Source organism: Choloepus didactylus, chromosome 10 (genome assembly GCF_015220235.1).
Source record: "Choloepus didactylus isolate mChoDid1 chromosome 10, mChoDid1.pri, whole genome shotgun sequence".
Lineage (NCBI taxonomy): Eukaryota > Metazoa > Chordata > Mammalia > Pilosa > Megalonychidae > Choloepus > Choloepus didactylus.
The window spans coordinates 67766257-67786134 of NC_051316.1; the positions used below are offsets into that span (position 1 = coordinate 67766257).

Consider the following 19878-nt stretch of genomic DNA (forward strand, 5'->3'; position numbering starts at 1 on the left):
ATATATCTCAAAACTGAATTTAAAAAAACACAAAAACAAAAACAAAGGTGTCCAAACAATAATGTAAAACAATAATATGAAGGGAACTTTAATAAGTTTTTCCTTTTAAAAATTTTTATTATGCAAATTTCCAAACATACTCAAAAAGTAGAGATAATAGTTTAATAAATCCTCAAATAAACATCATCCTGTTTCCATAATTATCCAGATTTTTCCACAAATGCTCCATCACCCCCTATTTTTTTACTGCAGTGTTTTAAAGTAAATCCCAGACATTTTCATTTCACCCTGTATACTTCAGTATGTACCCTAAAAAATATGGGCTACTTCTTAATCTAGCAATGTACTTTTTAAGCATTTTAGAATCTCTGGCCTCAAAATTAAGTCTGAATATTCTAAAAACTTTTAGATTTTCCTTCCTTCTGCCCCATTCGAGGTTCTCACCCTAACTGACCAACTTCTATCTAGGATAGCAAAACATTCCTTTCTGTTCTTAGAGCTTATTACTACAATCATCACCTAACTAGGGGTCAGCAAACTATGACCAAATTTGACTCACCACCTGTTTTTGTACAGCTCCTGAACTGAGAATGATTTCTACAATTTTTTAATGGTTGAAAAAAAAACATCAAGAGAAATATTTCATGGCATGTGGAAATTACATGAAATCCAGATTTTAGCATGATAAAGATTTACTGGACACAGCCATACACGTTCATTTATGTATTGTCTGTGGTTACTTTTGCACTACAACAAACAGCGTAGTATAGTTGCAACACAAACGTTACGGCCTAGAAAGCCTAAGATATGAATTATCTTTACTTTCAGAAGAAGTTTGGTATCCCTGATTTAAATGATCACCTCAGAAAAGGCCAAACTGCAAAGCGCAAACAGCACTGGACTTTTCACTGAGCTAACGTAACACTTGATTATTGTTTTAAATCTGAATAACATAGCTCTTCTCAGAGGGAACAGACCTTTACTCTCACAAATGTAAACTGGGGTTTCTGGAAGGAGTTGAAAGCTATTTTGAAGCCCTTTGTGAATAAGAAATTAAGAAGGCTAGCGATAGTTGAAAAAATTGAATGCAGCAGAAATTGCTATTTAGCTACCCCAATATTAGTCTTCCCCTTCTTTGGTAACAGAAATCCCAATTCTTAATTGGGTCAGCTATTTAGTGCTGTATGGAATGTAATGTCTGGAACTTAAACAGCCATCTTGGACCATGAGGTAAGACACTAGAGAGGGCAAAACATAAAGACAAAAGGAGCCCAGGTCCATGACATTGTGAGCTGCCCTGTCATCCCTGGACTTCTCTTAGGTGAAAGGAAAGTAAACCATCTTCTTTAAGCCACTTTTATTTCAGGTCTTCTGACACACAGCCAAACCTTATCCTCAACAATACAGTGGCATAAGCAAATGAAAGATAAACAATGTTAATCTAAAATATACAATTTTGAATGAGATTGATTTTTTTTTAAAGACAAATTTTTAAAAAGACAACCTAGAAAAAGTTGAGGGGAAGAGGCAGGTGGTACATTTGGTCAGGGCCTCATGCTAACAAAGGGCAATTAAATGAATATATTATGCTTCATTCTATTAAAAAAGTGGGTAGTTATATGTACATATATGCTTCTGCATTTATAGAAAATCTCAGAAAAGATACACATGAAATTGAAAGCAATGCTTGCCTTCCGTGAGGGAAACTGGGGTACTATTTGAATTTTTTAATCATTAATTTGTATTTCTTTACATCTTTTTTCTTGCTGAAATAAAAACAATGGCACATGTCACAAACTCAATCTTAAATTCCCTTATAATGTCTGAAATTCTATTGAAAGCTTTGGGGCAGTTATTCATATCTTAATGTGGATTAGTTTAGACTTTTCTTTCAATGGCCTGGAATGAATTTATTTGTTCACTTATTTATTCAAATATTTATTAAGAGCCTACTAGTTACTACTCTCCTAGGGACTGGGTGGGAATAAGTCACTCACTAAACAATTAAAATACAGCAGGCAAATAGAAAAAGGGAGTGTTGAAGTAAAGAAAGAAAGGAATAAAAAGAAATTGTGAAGCCTGGACACAAGAGGCAATCAGGGCTGGGGTCTTTGGACAGGTACAGGGGACTGAACCCTTGAGGGACAGAAAAGCCAGGGAGTAGAAGAGATGCCAGGACCGAAAGGGACGGAGAGGAAATTTTCCCGCGTCTCACTTCCAAGCTTTCAGAGGCCTGCCAGTCAACCTCCCGAGGGGCTATCATTCCAACCCCACATAGCCTGTCTGCAGGAGTGAGTCAAGGAAAGAGGTAAGGGTGACCCAAGCACTGCAGGGGACTTTTTCAAGGACAGGTCCAGGAGAAGCTGTGCCTAACAAACAAGCCAGTTCTCTGGGAGCACGTCTCACCATGCATGCAATTCAGCAAGACAAATACAGACCACAACACCCAAAACACAAATCTCCAAATTGAAAGCAATTACTCATCCAGCTACTTGATGGGTCAGTTTAGTCACAATAGCCAAACTCATTCATAAATACAGCAAACTTATTTCCACCAAACAAAGATCCATGTTTTGCCTTCATATAAACAAGGATGCTTCATTTCAATCACTACCACACAGCATCAGCAGACAGAATGGAATCTATCCTTAATGCCTGTAATTTTCTTTCCTTGTATTCAGAGAATAAAAGAATGATCCTGATAAGACTGGAATGAAGCAATTTTCTTTATCTGTGGGGGAAAAATGATCTTTACTGATGAACAAAGTCTGCCAAATTTAAAAATTAAAACAAAAAATCCCAGCAGAGATGAGAAAGGGAATTTCAAAAAGAAGTCACCCCAAACCATCACAGCAGAAAGCTTTCCAAGATGATGTTGGTTTTTAAGCAGGGGAAGACCCTGCCACTTCTGAGATTACAACTTCAGTTGAAACTAAAACCTCAACTAGGAATACCCAAAGAAATAATAATGATGACATAAACAGCTCAAAAAAGAGCCCCCCGTTACAAGATGTGGAAAAAGGGGGAAACTGCAGGTGCTTTTTTTGGCTCTGTGGGTATATCTGAGACTCCAGGTGGAAACTGTGAAGTAACAGAAGCAATTTGGTATTGAAATCTGTGAAGAGAGGAGTACACAGAGTGAAAATGGAACAAACATCAGGGAAAATTGAGATTACTTGTGGTGTTATTCCCCAAGTCTAAGAGCTCTGCCTAGTAAAACAGCTGTGAGAAATACTGACATTCTTATGCTCTCTCATTACCAAAGCCAGTCAGATTTTCCTTCACTCATGCAATTTCCATCATCTCAAAAGAGAATATTCACCTTCTAAAGAGGCAGAGTCCATTCAGGTTTTTTATGAATAAACACTTTAACCTAGAAAAAAAAACCCCACCTTATATAGAGTTCAGACCTAGTAAGTTCATGTTCACTCTTTCTGACATTACGCTTCCCAGCAGAGCCCAAAGCACCTCCAGGACTTTGAGGTTGTAACACTCACAACCTCCTAGGGCAGCAAATGCAGCATTCTGCTCTCCGGTCCCATCATTGCCACGTGACCAGGGCTAGGCCCCGTGTTTCCCACCTGCTTCTCAATCAGTCTTTCCATCAAGCTCACTTCTGATGGGAAACGGGACTTGCTGTTTCCCCATGCCTCGGGTCCTCGGCAACAAACGCCCCCCAACTTAGCCAGAGCCACATGTCTAGAAATCCCTGTCTCCCAGAGTCCAGCTGAGAAGGAAGGCGCTAAAGGATTCTGAGCACCCGCAACACTGAAACTGTCCTTAAGCCCCTACTTTTTAGTCTTATAAAAAGTACAAGGAAGGCCCTTGTGTATTCTTCACTTCTTTATATCTAAATGTATCGTTTGGTGGCTGAATGTCCAGAATCGAAGCAGCTTATAAAGAAGAGATGTAAAAAAGCAAGTATACGCAGGCACAATGTAAGAAAAGCACTCTTTTTAATAAGACAGGATCAATGGACCCATATTTCCATGAACAAGAAAAACAGTTTATTAAAGAAATCAAGAAGGTATAAAACATATAAATTTCAAATAAAAATATGAAATTTTCTTTCAAAGTGTTCAGCATAATCAGTGGCCTCTTATAGGAAACCACTCCTCTCTTAATAAACGCATAAAAGAAACCTTACCTGATTAACTACCAAATATTGAACATTTCACTACATGCCAGGCTCTAGGCTAAATGCTTTACACTCATTACTCACATAATCTTGACAACCTTAGAAGTACATATGTTTATCCCTACATATTCACACATTAAGGAACTTAGGCTCAGAAAGGCTTTTTAAAAATGAGTGTGTCCCCTTATGAAGCTCGTTACTGCAAAGGAGAGTCTAAACTTGCATGTAATTGTGCCTAAGAGTCTCCCCCTGAGTACCTCTTTGTTGCTCAGATGTGGCCCTCTCTCTAACTGAGCCATCTCGACAGGTGAACTCACTGCCCTCCCCCCTACGTGGGACCCGACTCCCAGGGGTGTAAATCTCCCTGGCAATGCAGAATATGACTCCCGGGGATGAATGTGGACCCGGCATCGTGGGACTGAGAGTATCTTCTTGACCAAAAGGGGGATGCAAAATGAGCCTAAATACTTTCAGTGGCTGAGAGATTTCAAATGGAGTCGAGAGGTCACTCTGGTGGACATTCTTATGCACTATATAGATAACACCTCTTAGGCTTTAATGTATTGGAATAGCTAGAAGTAAATACCTGAAACTACCAAACTCCAACCCAGCAGTCTGGACTCCTGAAGACAATTATATAATAATGTAGATTACAAGGGGTGACAGTGTGATTGTGAAGACCTTGTGGATCACACCCCCTTTATCTAGTGTATGGATGAGTGGAGGAATGGGGATAAAAACTAAAGGACAAATGGGGTGGGATGGGGGGATGATTTGGGTGTTCTTTTTTCAGTTTTATTTTTTATTCTTGTTCTGGTTCTTTCTGATGTAAGGAAAACATTCAGAGAGAGATTGTGGTGATGAACGCATAACTATGTTATCATACTGTGGACAGTGGATTGTATACCATGGATGACTGTACGGTGTGTGAATGTATTTCAATAAAACTGAATAAAAAAAAAAAAAAAAAGAGAGAGAGAGAGAATAGGAAAAAAAAAAAATGAGTGTGTCTGTCTGATCCCAAAGCCCCTAACTTCTTCACTCTACCATAGGATGCTGCACTGCTCTCTTTGTTTTGTGTGTACCTTTCAGCCACATAGACTTCAAGCTCCCTGAAAGTAGGAATTAAGTGTTCTGCTTATCCTAATAGTGCCATGAACCTAAGCAAAGTTCAGAGCACAAAACAGGCCTTTAAATACATTCTGACTGAAATTCCGTAAGAAATAATTCAAATAAAGCTCATTTTCTAACTATTCTATTTCTCCAATCCTATTAAACGACCTAAGGAGACACAGGAACCACTGCCGCTCTTTGGGGTGGGGTGGTGGAGGCAGGATGGGCACAGCCACAGCGTCCCCACACACTCCCTTCTCTCTTCCTTTGCATTGGGAACTCCGGGCCATGGGTGAATTTAAGGACAAATCCTCTGGATCCTGTTGATCACCACAAAATTACTCAGCTCCACATGACTGAGGGAGACACCCTGAACACATGGAGACTCCCCCTTACCCGACTTGAGTTCATGAATAAAAACTACCAAAAGATTTTCTTAATTAGCACTCAAGTTCTTTTGTCTGCCCAGAGTTAGGTCTTAGATTTTAGGACCCAAGCAGAATAGGATTCATAGATATATATATATTCACCTCAGCATTAGCTTTACCTAATGGAATAAGGATGGGTTATTCAACTCAAACTGACACACACACACACACACACACACACACAATTTACAGGTGCTTTAATAATCAAAGACTGTTTTTAAATAACCCAAGATCCGAGTATATAGTTTGAGCCATTCTAGCTCTCTCCTCCTCCTCCAATTTCTTTTCCATATTTCTACATTCTTATTAAACCATTTCAAATCTTACCAGTATTAAGGATGAATAAGAAGAAAACGAGAAGAGGGGGGAAAATGTAGCAAAAATGTTTTTGTTTTTGTCTTTTAACCAAAGGCAAGCAAGGTAGAGAGAAGGAAACCAATAGAGAAAGGAAGATTTGGAACCTTTGTTTTCACTTATCTATACTAGCCAGCATCTGGGGCTTAAGAGCTAGTGGTATGTCCTTAAACCTTCCAGCTCTCTCCAGGCAACTTAGAGGTGCTGGGGAACTCTGCCCTAAACCTCCCCAAAGCCTAAGTTACTAGTCCTAAATTATTAAAATCACGTGTAATAGATACAATGTACAAAGCATGTGAAGTAAAAAATCCTACCTACGAATGTAATCTAATTCATGGTGTTAGTAGATCTAAAGACATGTAAATCTGGCATGAGGGGGAGGACAAAGGCAAGAAGCAAACAAGCCGAGGTGCCCACAGCACCGTCCAGTTTAAGGCCTGGCACAGGAGCTGCACCCAGCCAGTCCCTTTTTTGTAGAAGGGTACCTCAGAGCATCACCAACGAACCCTCAAACGTGCAAATCATGGCACTCCCCTTGCTCAGAAATCAGACAAGCAACTTCATGGTTATACTTTGGCTTCTCCTGATAATTTTTCTAAAAGGAAAGTGAACTCTAGTCAGTGAGGATGAGTTTCTAGGTCTCCTCAGCAGTTACATTTCTCACCATAAATTGATAAATAGGCATTTGGGTTCACACATCGGCCTCCGGTGGCCTGGTTAGTATTAAGTCATCCCCAAGAGCTGACAGTGATGCGCCCAGGGAGCTGACAAAAACCAAGGTTCAGCGCCAACAAGACAGGCCACCAAGTTATGTCAGGCTGTGACGTCGTCGGCAAGGATCAGACAGTCAGCTTTTCCCTAGAAAACAACCCTGCTTCATCAGCCCTCCGTCAAACTTCCACAGCCTCCAAGAAGGATGTCTAACTGTAGGCCCCTCTTGCACTGCACGCAAACTGGCTCTCAGGTGAATTTTATAAAGATTTTGGAGGGGACTCAGGCCAAATGAAAACAGTTTGTGAAGATGTGGATAATAATAGCACATGGCAGGCTGCCTGCTGGGCAGCAGGGAAAACCCAGGTGGACACTTAAATAGGGTCTTCACCTGGGGAACAAAATTCAAGCTTTTGCAATGCCAGTCCTTTTTACTTCTCTAGAGATGATATTGCCCCCTTGTGGGAAATAGGAAGGTAAAGTTTCACGGATATTTCCCCTTACCTTTACCCATGGAAGCTATGGAGAGAACATGCCTCACTCTTGGGGTAAGAGCTGATTGTTACCATTTAGGAACATTGGCACAGGACTGTCACATCTTTTGATTTTTTCAAGAGAAACTAGACACCCAGATTTTAAAAAATCAGGAGATTTCACGTAATGTTAGCAACCATTCCATTTTTAGCAAAAACATTTGGCAGGCATCTAGTTTATGAACTGGGCGCTGCACGTTTGCAGTCAAATCTGGAGGGTCTGGATATGGGGTGTAAGTACGGTTAGCACACACGAGGTCAGTATAATTAGTAGACAGAGTGTTAGTATAGTTACCACATTGGGCGTTAGCATAGTTAATACACAGGGTCTCAGATACTATGGTTAGAACACAGGGTATAAGTATAGTTGTATACAGGGTGTTGGTATACTTAGTATGCAGGTTTTCAAATTAGTATGGTTAGTAGACAGGGTGTTAGTATAGCTAGCATAGGCCTGGAACACAAGGTACATTGCAGGCAATGGCTAGAAAGGAAGGGTGGAACCTGGAATGTTCAAAGTTATTTTGTCCTGCGGTCAATGGAGAACTGCAAAGGCTTTGAATTGGCAAAGACAACTGAACTGAATTTTAGAAAAATCACTGTCAGAAATAGCATTGCTACTACTCCCAGCTATAGCAAGAGTGAAAATAGAAACAAGCATGCTCAAGCAAGAGCTGCAAATATGTTAAAAAACTATAAGATGCTCTATAAGCAGCAGAATCATCTTATTTACATTTAAGGCTTCCTGCGAGAGAGACTTAGCAGGCAGGAGGCCCAAAGCTTTGCTGCAGGTATTATCAGACGCCCCTCAGCCCCAGGCACAGTTAGAACGCCGGTCTCCCACCTCGAGGCTCCACAGTGTTTAATGCCAGCGATGCTCCATGACAGTGCTCTCTGCTCTTGTGGACGGGGCGGTTAAGCAGTCAGTGAACAAGACCACAAAACAGACCAGTGAAATCTGGAAAGTATTAAAACCTCCCTGTGAGGTTGGATTAATACTTATAGGGGGTAGGGAAAGGGAAAAATAAAAGGTCCTTTTCTGAGGAGGATTGAGAGGCAAGTCAGAGCTCAAAATAGAAGGCACGTCCTACTGAAGATGATGGAGGGCAGTGAGTGGCAGCCTCACATGTCACAGCCGGCTCCAAACAATCCCTGCCAAAAAGCTCTTCTAAGAACACACTGAATTTACCTTGCTTCTTTCTAATCAACAACTGGAAAGATTTAAAAGCCTTAAAATAACATCTCTTCTCCTTGTAGAAAATATGCCTTTCGTTTTTGAGGTTGGTACTGGTACTCAAGAAGTAGCCATGTGTTTCTTAAAGTGTGATCCATTATCCACCTGGGTTCTTTTGAAACTTGCAGATTCCTGAGCCTCAGACCCACGGAAATCAAAGTATATGAAGGCAGGGCTGAGGACTCTGCATTTTTTTTTAAACAGTTCTCCAGTTGATTCTAGGTACACTTGGATTTGTGAACGTGAGTCTCAGACCTTCACATGCAAGTAAAGGGCTCCATGGTGAGAAAAGCTTTAGTCTCGCTCCAAGCACCATAGTTTAAGATCCATGGCTGGATAAAGGCATTTTCCATGGCTATCAAATCATAATCTGTGCAGTGCCCTGTAGCTTTTGATTTGTTTAAAATTTCATAAATCAGTGTCCATTTCAGCTGCTCTAACCAAGATTCCTGAGTAATTCAACCTCTCTAGGAGCTTTCACTAGGGCAAGCATCATCACTAAAAGTTATCCATAGCTTAAAAAAAAAACAAAAAGTTATCCATAGCCAGTCCCTGCACCTTCTAAGGCTGGGATCAGATGCTGCAGAGGAGCTACAGACTCTAGAACCAAAACCTTAAATCTAGTGGTGATTCAGAGCACGCTCACAGGGACAGAGGGCATGAAACAATTTGCTATGTTTTTGTTTGCTATTGTACTGTCTTACGTGAAGTAATTTAAGATTCTTCAAATTCCCTTTTAGGGAAAAAAGTACCTTAATAAAGTCCATGTTTAGAAAAAGTGGTGGAAAAGAAACAGGATGGCTTGATTCGTGGAGGTGCCAAGATTTCAGGAACAACCGTGGTTGGCAGTGAGGAGCAAGGAAAGCTTCCAAGCCCAGAGCCCAGTTGAGGCTCCAAAGTGGGTGTGAAGTGGTACTTCAGAACAAAAAGAGAAGGAACATGGGTCTTCCAGCTTCACAAGAGAACATGTTTCAAAAATCCATACATTGACCTCAGCAAAATAAGTCATGGAAATGGGAGGGAGAGTGTCCCAATCTATTAGAGTTGCACATATTGAAGAAAGCCTTTTTTTTCCTCCTCTAGATTTAGAAAGAAAGAAAAAAACGGAATCATTTATTTCTTTGTATTCTGCTGTAGATAGGTTCACTTACTCTTTAAACCTGTGTTGTGTGACTTTTGTAAAAGTGTAGGTCCTATTGTGTTGCAAATTAATCTTTACCAGTAAAATAAATATCACAAAGCTACTATCAGTTTGGCTGAAAGACAATTATGCAATAAAATTATTTATAAGGGAAAATGATGACTATTTATTCAATACTTTTGTGTTTGAACTTCTCATTACTGACTTTTAAAATCATTTCATAATCCCTTACATATGAGTCAATGAAATATTTTGAGCTCTAGGTAAGAAGCAAGGAGCCTACAAGATAAACCTAAACAACAAAAGCACTTTGTAACTTGTTTTGTAAATTTCATACCTTATTTTCTGACACTGTAAAGTGCATTTTCTGTAGTCTGTGAGCAAACTACCTTTTTGCCTTTAATGAAAATAGTGCATTAAAAGTAGCCAATTGCTTCAAAATTTTAAAGCAAGCTAGCTAAAGGTGGATCATGTTGTACTACCACACAAAGCAGCAGGAAGCATAAATGGCAGTCACATGTGATATGACTGTAGGGAGTACGCACCTGTGCCAGATGCATGCCACTTTCAACAGCTTCTAAATGTGCCTTTAGTTAAGAACATCTCTAATATTTTCTTCAGATCAAGTCAGCACTTGGGGTGGGATCAGGACAGAGGACTTTAGGGTGCAAATATCTGGTGACATATAATTTTAGCTGAGACGTGTTTGTGTATACACACGTATTTGCCTTTGTTTAGTAGCACAGTTATTTGCTAAAATAATTATCAAAAGAAATTACACCATCAGTCTTACTTTGATGTAAGAACAATGTGTGGTCTAGACATCTAGCCTTTGTACCTAACCATGTTTGTAAGGTAATCTTTTTAGTGTGGGTGCAGCAGTGTTTGGTTTGTATTTAAAGTAAAAATAACAGCTGTTATTTTTCTGGCATTACTAAGAAATTGCAAAAATAATAAAAATGTCTTACACAGCAAAAACAAAACAAACAAACAAACACCCATACACTGATTGAATCTTGACACTTCTCATAAAAGCATTGCTTCACATGGTGACTAGAGTCCCAGGCTAGCCACAAAAGTCTCCTGAACATTAACTGCTGGATGTAGACATAAACAGGGAGCTGTGGAAGCAACAGATGAAACTTTTTAATATAAATGAAGGCTATCAAAGTTCTCTCAGGAAGGCAGTGGCACCAAGTGAAAAGGCAGATTAATTAGGAGCAGTGCACAGAGACAAGAGGCTCAAGTCTGCACATGTGCATTTATACTTTAAATATAGATGTCTTAAGACCCCTCTTAACTTTCTTGGTTTTTCAGGCACATATGGATCTCAGCTTATTCTTCACATCACATATGCCCACAGTTCTCTGCTCCACAGTAGAGCTTTAAGTTCAATCAGCATATTAAAACAAATGCTCTTCTCCCTTTCCAGAAACCTGGGTTTTCAGCATTGAAAAGGACCCTTGAGATCATTTTGTCAAACCTCCTGCCCAGTGCAGGAGTCCTTCCCGCAGCATCCCTGAAAGGCTCACGCCCAACTCAAAGGCCCGAGGCATTTCAGTCCAAGTCCCTATGGTTCCAACTGCTATAAAATCCTTCTTCATATTGACCCCAAATCAGTTTTCATGAAGTGACCACTCACTGCTTTTAGTTTTACTCTCTGAGCAACTCAGCACACGTGCCAACCCTCTTCTGCAGAATCCAGTCCTCCAAATACTTGTTGCCCATCTGTCCGTTTCCTGATCTCACCAAGTTCAAGTCTTCTCAGTTCCAGAAGGCTTGGTCATCCTGGTCACCCTTCTTCATTCACTGGCTGCTACCCTTAAAGAAATGAAGTATCCAAATGGAAAAGCATTCTTTAGTTGTGGTCTGACCAGGCCAAAGCCCAGTGGAAAAATCACATTTGCTGACCTGGACACTGTAGGTCCCTTTAGCCTGAAAACTAAGTTAATGCTTCTTAGCAGCCACATCACACCACTGGGTCATATTAAACTTGTGGTTAAGTAAAACCCAAAGACCTTTTCACAAACTATGGCCAAGACAAACCTCCCTTGTTAATGTGTAATTGATTTTTCATCCCAAATGTAGAACTTCATGTTAAAGTTGCAGCTTGGTTTTGGCTCACCCTTCAAGCCTGTCAAGATAATTTTGAATCATAATTTTGTCATCTATCACACATGTTATATTCTTCCCATTTTGTGTGGGTTTTTTTTTTTTCCAGTAAATTTGATAAAGATGTTTCTATGTCTTCATCCAAGTTTTGATAAAAATATTGAACAAGACAAGACTGATGATGGAGTTCTATGACAGCAATGGTGATATTGGTCCAAGTAGGCAAAAAGCCATCAATTGACACCCTTCGGGCCTGCTTAGTTAATGAGCTGGGGATCCACATAATTATACTTTCATCCAGCCCAAGTTTCAACAACCTCATCCACAAGGGTATCTGGCAATGTCCTCAAGAGGCCAATTTCCTCTTCTAATCAGTTCCTTCCTACCCTCACCCCCTTATTACAAAACAACCCCCTGCCCTAGCTGCCCAGTTTGTATTTTGTAACCCCACACACCCTCAGCTCAGCTGATTGGATTGAGGGAAGGACCCTAGATGCCAGAGGATCCACTTTATAGGCTGGCCCAATAGACTCTTCCAGCTGGAATTTGGAAACAGTACACTGTGTTTCTCTTCAGTCTCTTTGTTTACCTGGATTAAGTTGCAGTGGAGAACTAGGGGCTGGGGCAACCATAGATGGCCGATATGCAGAAGAAGCAGAGTGCTGGGAAGATTAGACCCGAAGAGTCCATGAGGCCCGAGAAAGATATGCATTCATTCTAACTAGCCATTCAGTAATTTTTGGAAAAATCAAGAAAGCATCTGTTTGTCCTCAGCTCTGTGATAGAGCTCCCCTTCTCCCTTACTTCCCTCTGGACACCCACAGAGGCGCCATCTGCAGACACCTTCAGAACCCCGAGGTGGAATTCCTACTGACCCAGAAAAATGCCATCACAGAGGATAGAAACTACATCAATTGTCTGATAACCATTGATTTTTTAAAGTCCAGAGAAGTTAAAAGACCTGAACAAGTTCACAAAGTTTATAAGTAATCAAAACACAGGTTTGGAATTCAAAAGTTCCGACTTGCTATCCCATGTTCTTTCTCTTATATTGCCCACTGCCCTCCCATTTGAATCAGGATAGGAGAACGAGTTATCAAGTTAATTCTTTGCTTTTCATTTTGACCTCTTGTTCACAGATAGCATGTGGAATTTATTTGTAGAACAGAGTTGAAATGCATCAGACATGAAAAAAATGGATAGTGAAGAGGAAAGATTTTGACTTCTTAAAATAATCTTGTAGCAGACATGTTTCTAAAATCAAGTAACTGACCAACAGTAATTTAGCTGATTTCATACATTACAAACTCAATTTGTTAACATCCGAGTGTGGGGCTTCCGGATTTGGATAATTGGTAACCCTTGATAACCATATAGAAATACTGTTCTTTCCTTTTAGAGAAACAATCATAAACCTTCAAAGTTATTTTAAACAAGCCAGTAGCAAAATGACAGAACAGAATGGTGGAGTATATGCTGTGCCATGAAGATGCCTTTAATTCCCAGTGACATTATTTTTAATTATGAGCAAGTTCTAAAGTGAACAGACACCTATCCTTACTGTTTATTAATGTCAGTCTGATAATTTTGCCAGTATAATTGCGGGACTCAAGTGCGGGCATCCTTGAGAGGACAGAGGGCCTCCCAGTGTGGGAAGAGCAGATTTTGTCTTTGTAGACTATGTCTGTCCTCCCAATTTAACCAAGTCCCCCAAGCACTTAAGTCCATTGCTCTGTTTTAATTCCCTGCAGAGCACTTTTCATTACCTTCCAGCTAATAAACAAGAAAACTAACACTTGTCCCTAGAGTGCAGTTCCAGGAGAGCAGAGACTTTGTTCTCCCCTCCTAGGACCTCACTGCCTAGAACACAGTTTAGCCCCTTAATTTATATTTTGTAACAGCACTTATCCAGACATCACTATGTAAGCCAGTGTTATGGATGGAATAGTGTCCCCCACAAATACATGTTCAAGTCCTAAGCCCCAGTCCTGTGGATATAAATCCATTTGCAAATAGGATCTTTGCAGACCGTATTAGCTAAGGTGAGGCCAACCTGAATCAGTACGACGGGAATCCTCATAAGCAGAGGAAATTTGGACACAGTGAGCGGGAGAGAGATGGCTACATAATGAAGGAGAGATTGAGCTGTGGATTTCCAGCAGGCCACCACCAGAATGCCACAGACTTCAGAGAAAGCATGGTCTGGCTGACAGCACGATTTTGGACTGCCAGCCTCCCAAACAAATACCTGTTGTTTCAGCCAACCAGTCGGTGGCATTTGTTAAAGCAGTCCTGACCCACTAAGACAGCCAGGCACTGCTCTCTTTGGGTATTCAAAACCAGCTCAATCTCGTGCTAACCCCATGAGGTTAGCTTTATTCTAACCTCCACTTTCCAGATGAGGGAATCAAGGTACATGGAAGTAAAGACTTCACTGTAAAATTACTCACGGTGACACAGCTTGTAAGTGAAAAGGCTGGGATTTGAATCTACGGGTCCTGGCTCTAGAATCTTGCCTAAAACCCTGATGTTGCCTCTCTCAACAAATCACCGGTAAACTATTTGTTGAATAAAGTAACCAAGAAAAATGACAAGAAGAGAATGGTGATAAGATACTTTTCAGAAAATATTAGCCAACTACACATCCATTCAGAGAACCAAACTGAATAACTGACTTAAAATTGGCCAAATTTGGAAGTATTTCAAGAAGGAAAAAAGGACAAACATACATGTTTGCTGTTCTTTTGCGCACTTCCCTTGGGCAGAAGACTGTTTTATATACATTATTCCCCTGCTCAAAATCCATCAATGGCTCTTTGCTGTCTGCGTCCACATTCTGAGGGTTTTAAGGGCCCCTCTGCACTTGCCTCCATGTGGTACACACTCCCTCTTCAGGCTCCAGTGCTCGCGTGGATGTGACGTCTTCCATGTCTCCGTGCCCCTGCAGTTGGGGCTTTTCTTCAGGGCCCCCCACTAAGTGCTAGGCCTGTGCTCCTTCCCCACCTAGTCCTCACACCTCCCCAAGGACTACCCTAGGGCAAAGGTATTGTTATTTTCTCTGTTTTACAGAGAGAGTAAATGTCTTGCACAGTAAACACAGAGTTAAAAGGTGGCAGAGCCAGGATCCAAAAGCAGGTATCCTGACTTCGGCAGTCACTTTCCTAACCATTACACTGTCCTTCCACCCCAATTGAGCCATTTGCTTCCTATGGCTGTCCCAGTTCCCCCACCCCAAAATGATCTCTGAAATCCTACATCACTGATTTTATCAATCTCATTCATTTGAAGCTTGGCTATTTTGCCCCATGAAAACTGTCATCATCCCAAATAAACTATAAATCACCTGAAGGTCAATCTGTAACAAATATTTTAATATCAATAGAGCGAATGATGTTTAAAACTGCCCACTATAGAATGGAATTAAAGCAAGGGTACTCTAAACTGACCAATTTGCAATGATACAGTTGAATAGATAATTTTAACTGCTGTAATTTGAATTATTGCAAAATCGTACTCATTTCATAACATCTGAAATTTGACAAATTATACACATTGACAGACTCACTTTATAAGATAAAAAGTATATTTGAACAATTAACATTAATTCTGATATCACAAAAGTGCTATAACTTTTAAAGAAGAGCATATAATGTAGCTTAACATGAAAAGTGCACAAATTCTACCATGAAAATAAAGTGAAAGGGGTTTTTTCATTTGGGTTTTTTAATTATTATTCTCTACCTGGAATCCACTGAAGATAAAAAGTCACCAGCAAGTATCTGTTAAAAGCTGTTGTCTTTTTATCTTAATCAGAATTTTTGAAGTCGATTTTATTTAAATTAAAACCAAGAATTCTTGAAACATGTAATATCAAACCAACGCCTCAATTTTTTTCCCTTCCTCTTAATTTGTAACAGAGACTCCAAGAAAATAAAATCTAAAGTTAAGGAAATTTCCATCAATGTGAAGAAAATATTTTCCAAAATTAAAATAACAAGTTCCTCCCTGGTTAACATAACTGATTTAAGTTGCAGATACATGGCTGCCCCAGAGATCACCTTCCTCCCCAAGCTCTGAGAAAGAGCCAAATCCACATCCTTTTCAGCAATTTGCGAGTTCTCTATGGGACTACCTTTTTATGAAATGCTGCACATAACACCAATGCTACATAAATATTTCATGATACATTACCCAGTTCGGGAATTTCCTGCAAGATCACACAAAATTTTTAAATTGTGCACTGCAAGCCATAAAATAATCAGATATAAAATTAACTACTGTATTAATCCTTTGATTAGCAACAGTTTTTTTTTTTTATTGGCAATAGTTTTGTTTTTTTTTTTTTTTTTACAATCATCTTAGGGAAAAAAATGTACTACATTTTAATCTCAGGGAAGAGATTTGCTATTATTTATATTTCTTTACTAAAATGACTTTTAAAATAACACTTTCTTTATATCAGATAATATTTTTCAATTGGACAAGAACATTCATAGTCTAATATGTAGTAAAAAATGGACCACTGTGCCTTGAAAATACTCCGACATTGCCACAGACTGTAAATTCTAATGGCCAGCACGGTGTCTGATACGTAGTAGGAGATTAATAAAATTTAACTAATTGACCTAAATTGTGCCTAAAGCTTTCCCATATATTAAAATTAATCTCAACACTTAAATTACCTTATCTGTAAAATAATAGCACTACAGACCATTAAGATCCCTTTCAGTTTTAAAAAGGTGATTAACATTGTACTTTATCTACAGCTGCCCACGATTCAAATTTAGTAATTTGGGGCAAGAACAACTCAGTACACCAAAAACATCCTCAGGGAAAATGGAGGCTCAGATCAACAAATCAAATTTCCAAACTAAGCAATGTTTCCCATGTTGAGGGACCCTTAGTGAGATAATAATATTTGAGAGAGTGTTTTAAATTTTTCAAAGTACTATAGAAGGGTGGTATAATGCTGTAAAACTGTGAAGAGTGGGATATTCAGGTGTGATTGGAAACATCGTCATCTCATTTACAAAACAGTTCACTCCAATCAAACCACTCCTGAAAGTATCTTTGTTGTCAAGATAATTAAGTCATATTGGTTAAAAAAAAAATCAGTTTTTAAAAGAGCTGACTTTATTACTGCTTTGATTCTGATTGTGTTGAAGAGATTATACCATTTTATGGTAATAGTTCTAATTGCCAGATTTGGATTGTCAAGGAAAAGGGTTGTTGTGCATGGAAAACCTTGAGCTTAATAAGTAAAATATGTCCATTTTTAAACCAGCAAAGCTCATTAAAATTTTATAAGTGATTAGAATCTTCAATGTTAGATATTTGAAACACCTTCAGTTTGTCATCTGCAGCCAATTCCTCAAGGCATACCACCTTCCCAAGCTCTGCTGGGCCCTAAATTCTATCTGCTCAATTTAGAAAACCTAACAGGGTCACTCTATAAAAAAATAAAACTAAAGGAAAACTCAGCAAGCCAAGGTTTTGCTTTCAAATTTTGGCTGGTCTGGCACAACCAGCAGTGAGAGTTGGTCAGGAGAAGGTTGCCACCTTGTGGCCAAAAGGAAGAACTTGCTCCAAGAGAACTGCCCCAGAGGCCTCTGACAGCTACTTCTGCAGAAGGACACCTTCTTACCCAACCTCTGTATATCCCCAGAGCCTCCCCACTAAAGTACAAAGCCCTCAGAAGTTGAAGTTGAATGAACATTAAAAAAAAGCTCTGTTCAAACAAAGCCTTAGGAGGAAGATAAATGGGGAAGAGGGGACAGCTGCGGACTTCCCTCCCTCCCTAGCAGCCACCAGGGTCTCCACTAATTTCTTGATTTAAAAAAAAAAAGGGTGGGGCGGGAGGAGGGGTGGACTGAAGCCCAGAGGAATCAAGCAACTCAGAAACCTAATCTCTCCTCTCCCACTGAAGGGATCCCTCTGCTGGCATGGGGTCCTCCAGATTCTCATCTCTTCCCATAACATCAGGCCAGAGAAGTAAAACAAAACAAAACAAAACAAAACAAACAAAAAAAACCCCACAGATTTCTAGACCTTAGAGAACACCTATAAAATTCCTCTCATTCATCCCAAACCATCCTCTTATCAGATTTACCTGGGGGGGAGGGCGGGAGATGAGGACATCTAAATGAGATGAGCATTGTCCAACAGAGCTTTCCGAAGTGACGGAAATGGTCCATATCTGTGGCCATTGAGCACTGGAAATTTGACTAGTGCAACTGAGGAACTGGATTTTCAGGTTTGTGTAATTTAATGAATTTAAGCGAAATTGCACGTGACTAGTGGCTACCATACTGGACATCACAGATCTAGCTCTCGCCTCTTTAACCCCTCCCAGTGTGACGTCACTTTGACCAAAAAAAAAAAAAAATCTCTATCCATTCATTCAATAAGACATGTTTTAACTGCCATATGGAAAATGGTTTGTTAAAATTATACAGTGGCACAAACAAATATAAAATATGGCCTCTACTTTCCAAGTGTATATAAATACGGGAAATAAAACATGCAGACATAATTAGTACACAGGAAGGGGGATTCCGCTCTGATGGGAGGAAAAGTCAATGTAACAATGCATTCTGACACTTCCCCTTTGGGCAAAGGTGGAGTAACAGGGGCAACTAAAAAAAAAAACTGGACAAAATATTAGAAACAACGCTTTTCAAAACCTGTGAACATCAAACAAGGAGGGATAATGATCCCTGAGAGACAAAAAACAAAGGAGATAGCCCTGTGATTAGCCTGGCTTGGTACCTGGAGACAGTCTCCAGACCATGGAGCAGGGAGGGGGATCCCTGGGCAAATCTAATGGTTTCCCTTAGTCGAAACCGAGCTAAAAGCCCAGGCCTTTCTAGGCAGCCACAGTTCACAGGAGAAAGTCTACAGAAGAGTCCCACCTAACAAAGCTTAAAAGCAAGACACGTTTGTATGTGATCTAGCTCAGTGGTTCCCAGTCCTGCAAATGGTCAGAATCCCCTAAGAGCACTGGTGGGGTCCACCCTCAGAGATTAGGATCTAAAAGCCTGGGCCATTGATGGGAGCTTTAACCGCCCCCACCCCACCCCCACCAGGTGATTCTAATGAGCAGCCCGGGTTGAAAACCATTCATTCATCCACACCAGAGATGTCCAATGTTTCAGACATTCTAACCCAGACCTTAGGGTCCGTTAAATCACACCCACCCGCCCCATGATACCATTTTTGTTGTATTCATGAAGCACGTTAAATTGGCAAGCACATTTTTCAGACTTCCGGAGTCTCACATGCATAATCTCATTTAATCAGTTGTCCTTAGAAGCAGGTGAGAGGATCAGCTCCGAGTGGGCATGATATAGACTAGCCCATGATGGCTCCCTAGGACCCCCTCCTGTACTGGGCTTCACCCCAGACATGGTCCTCTAAGGCAAAGGGTCAGGAAAAAAATAAACAGTGAAAGCAATTTCCCTTTCATTATTCTTATTCAATTCCCCACAGTGCGGAAATAAGTTTTACAAACACTTTATACTTGTTTGACAAAGTAACCATAATTTCTCTGAGAAGTTCAGTTATACTAAAGAAATCCTCTTCCTCATCTCCACTCCCTTCCAAAAGTACACCAAAAAAAAAAAAAAAAAAAGTGCAGCACTGGTCAGGGATTTTCCATCCGACGCTTCCTCGGGCCGTAGGGAAGGGAGCACAAACTCTGCCAAGCTGCGCCCATTTTGCAACCTGCACACAGCTCTGGAGCGAACACAGAAATGGCCTGAGACAGCCACATTCCCCAGGACTGATTCAACCCCAGCGCTTTAAACACTCCTTGACGGTAAGGACGGCGGTGAATCCGCTGCAACACTGTAGCCTAACAAAGGTTGGCAAGTGGACGAATCCACCGCGATACCGCCTCAGCCTGGCTTTCCAGAAAACCGACGCGCTGGCCTCCAGGCCTCCCCCCGGCCTTGCTCTGGGCCCGGCCACCTTACCCGCAAGAGCACAGGTCGCAGATGCACTTCCTCTTCAAAGGGGCCATTCTGCGGCCCTTGCGTCCACGCAGCACATCCCCTGCCGCCGCTGCAGCCCCGCCGCCTTGTGCGCCCCAACCGCCTCACTGGGGGCGCGCCGAT

The 19878-nt window shown here is 40.5% G+C and overlaps 1 protein-coding gene across 2 annotated transcripts in view; it reads right to left on the reverse strand.

Annotated features, from left to right (window-relative positions):
• The window catches only part of SAXO1 (stabilizer of axonemal microtubules 1), a 132587-nt gene extending 112709 nt beyond the window's left edge, over positions 1 to 19878 (reverse strand). For both annotated transcript variants that reach the window (XM_037797808.1, XM_037797807.1), the window contains exon 1: positions 19738 to 19878. In XM_037797808.1, coding sequence (XP_037653736.1) covers positions 19738 to 19784 — 47 coding nt within the window. In that variant the 5' untranslated portion in view covers positions 19785 to 19878. The remainder of the gene's footprint in view (positions 1 to 19737) is intronic.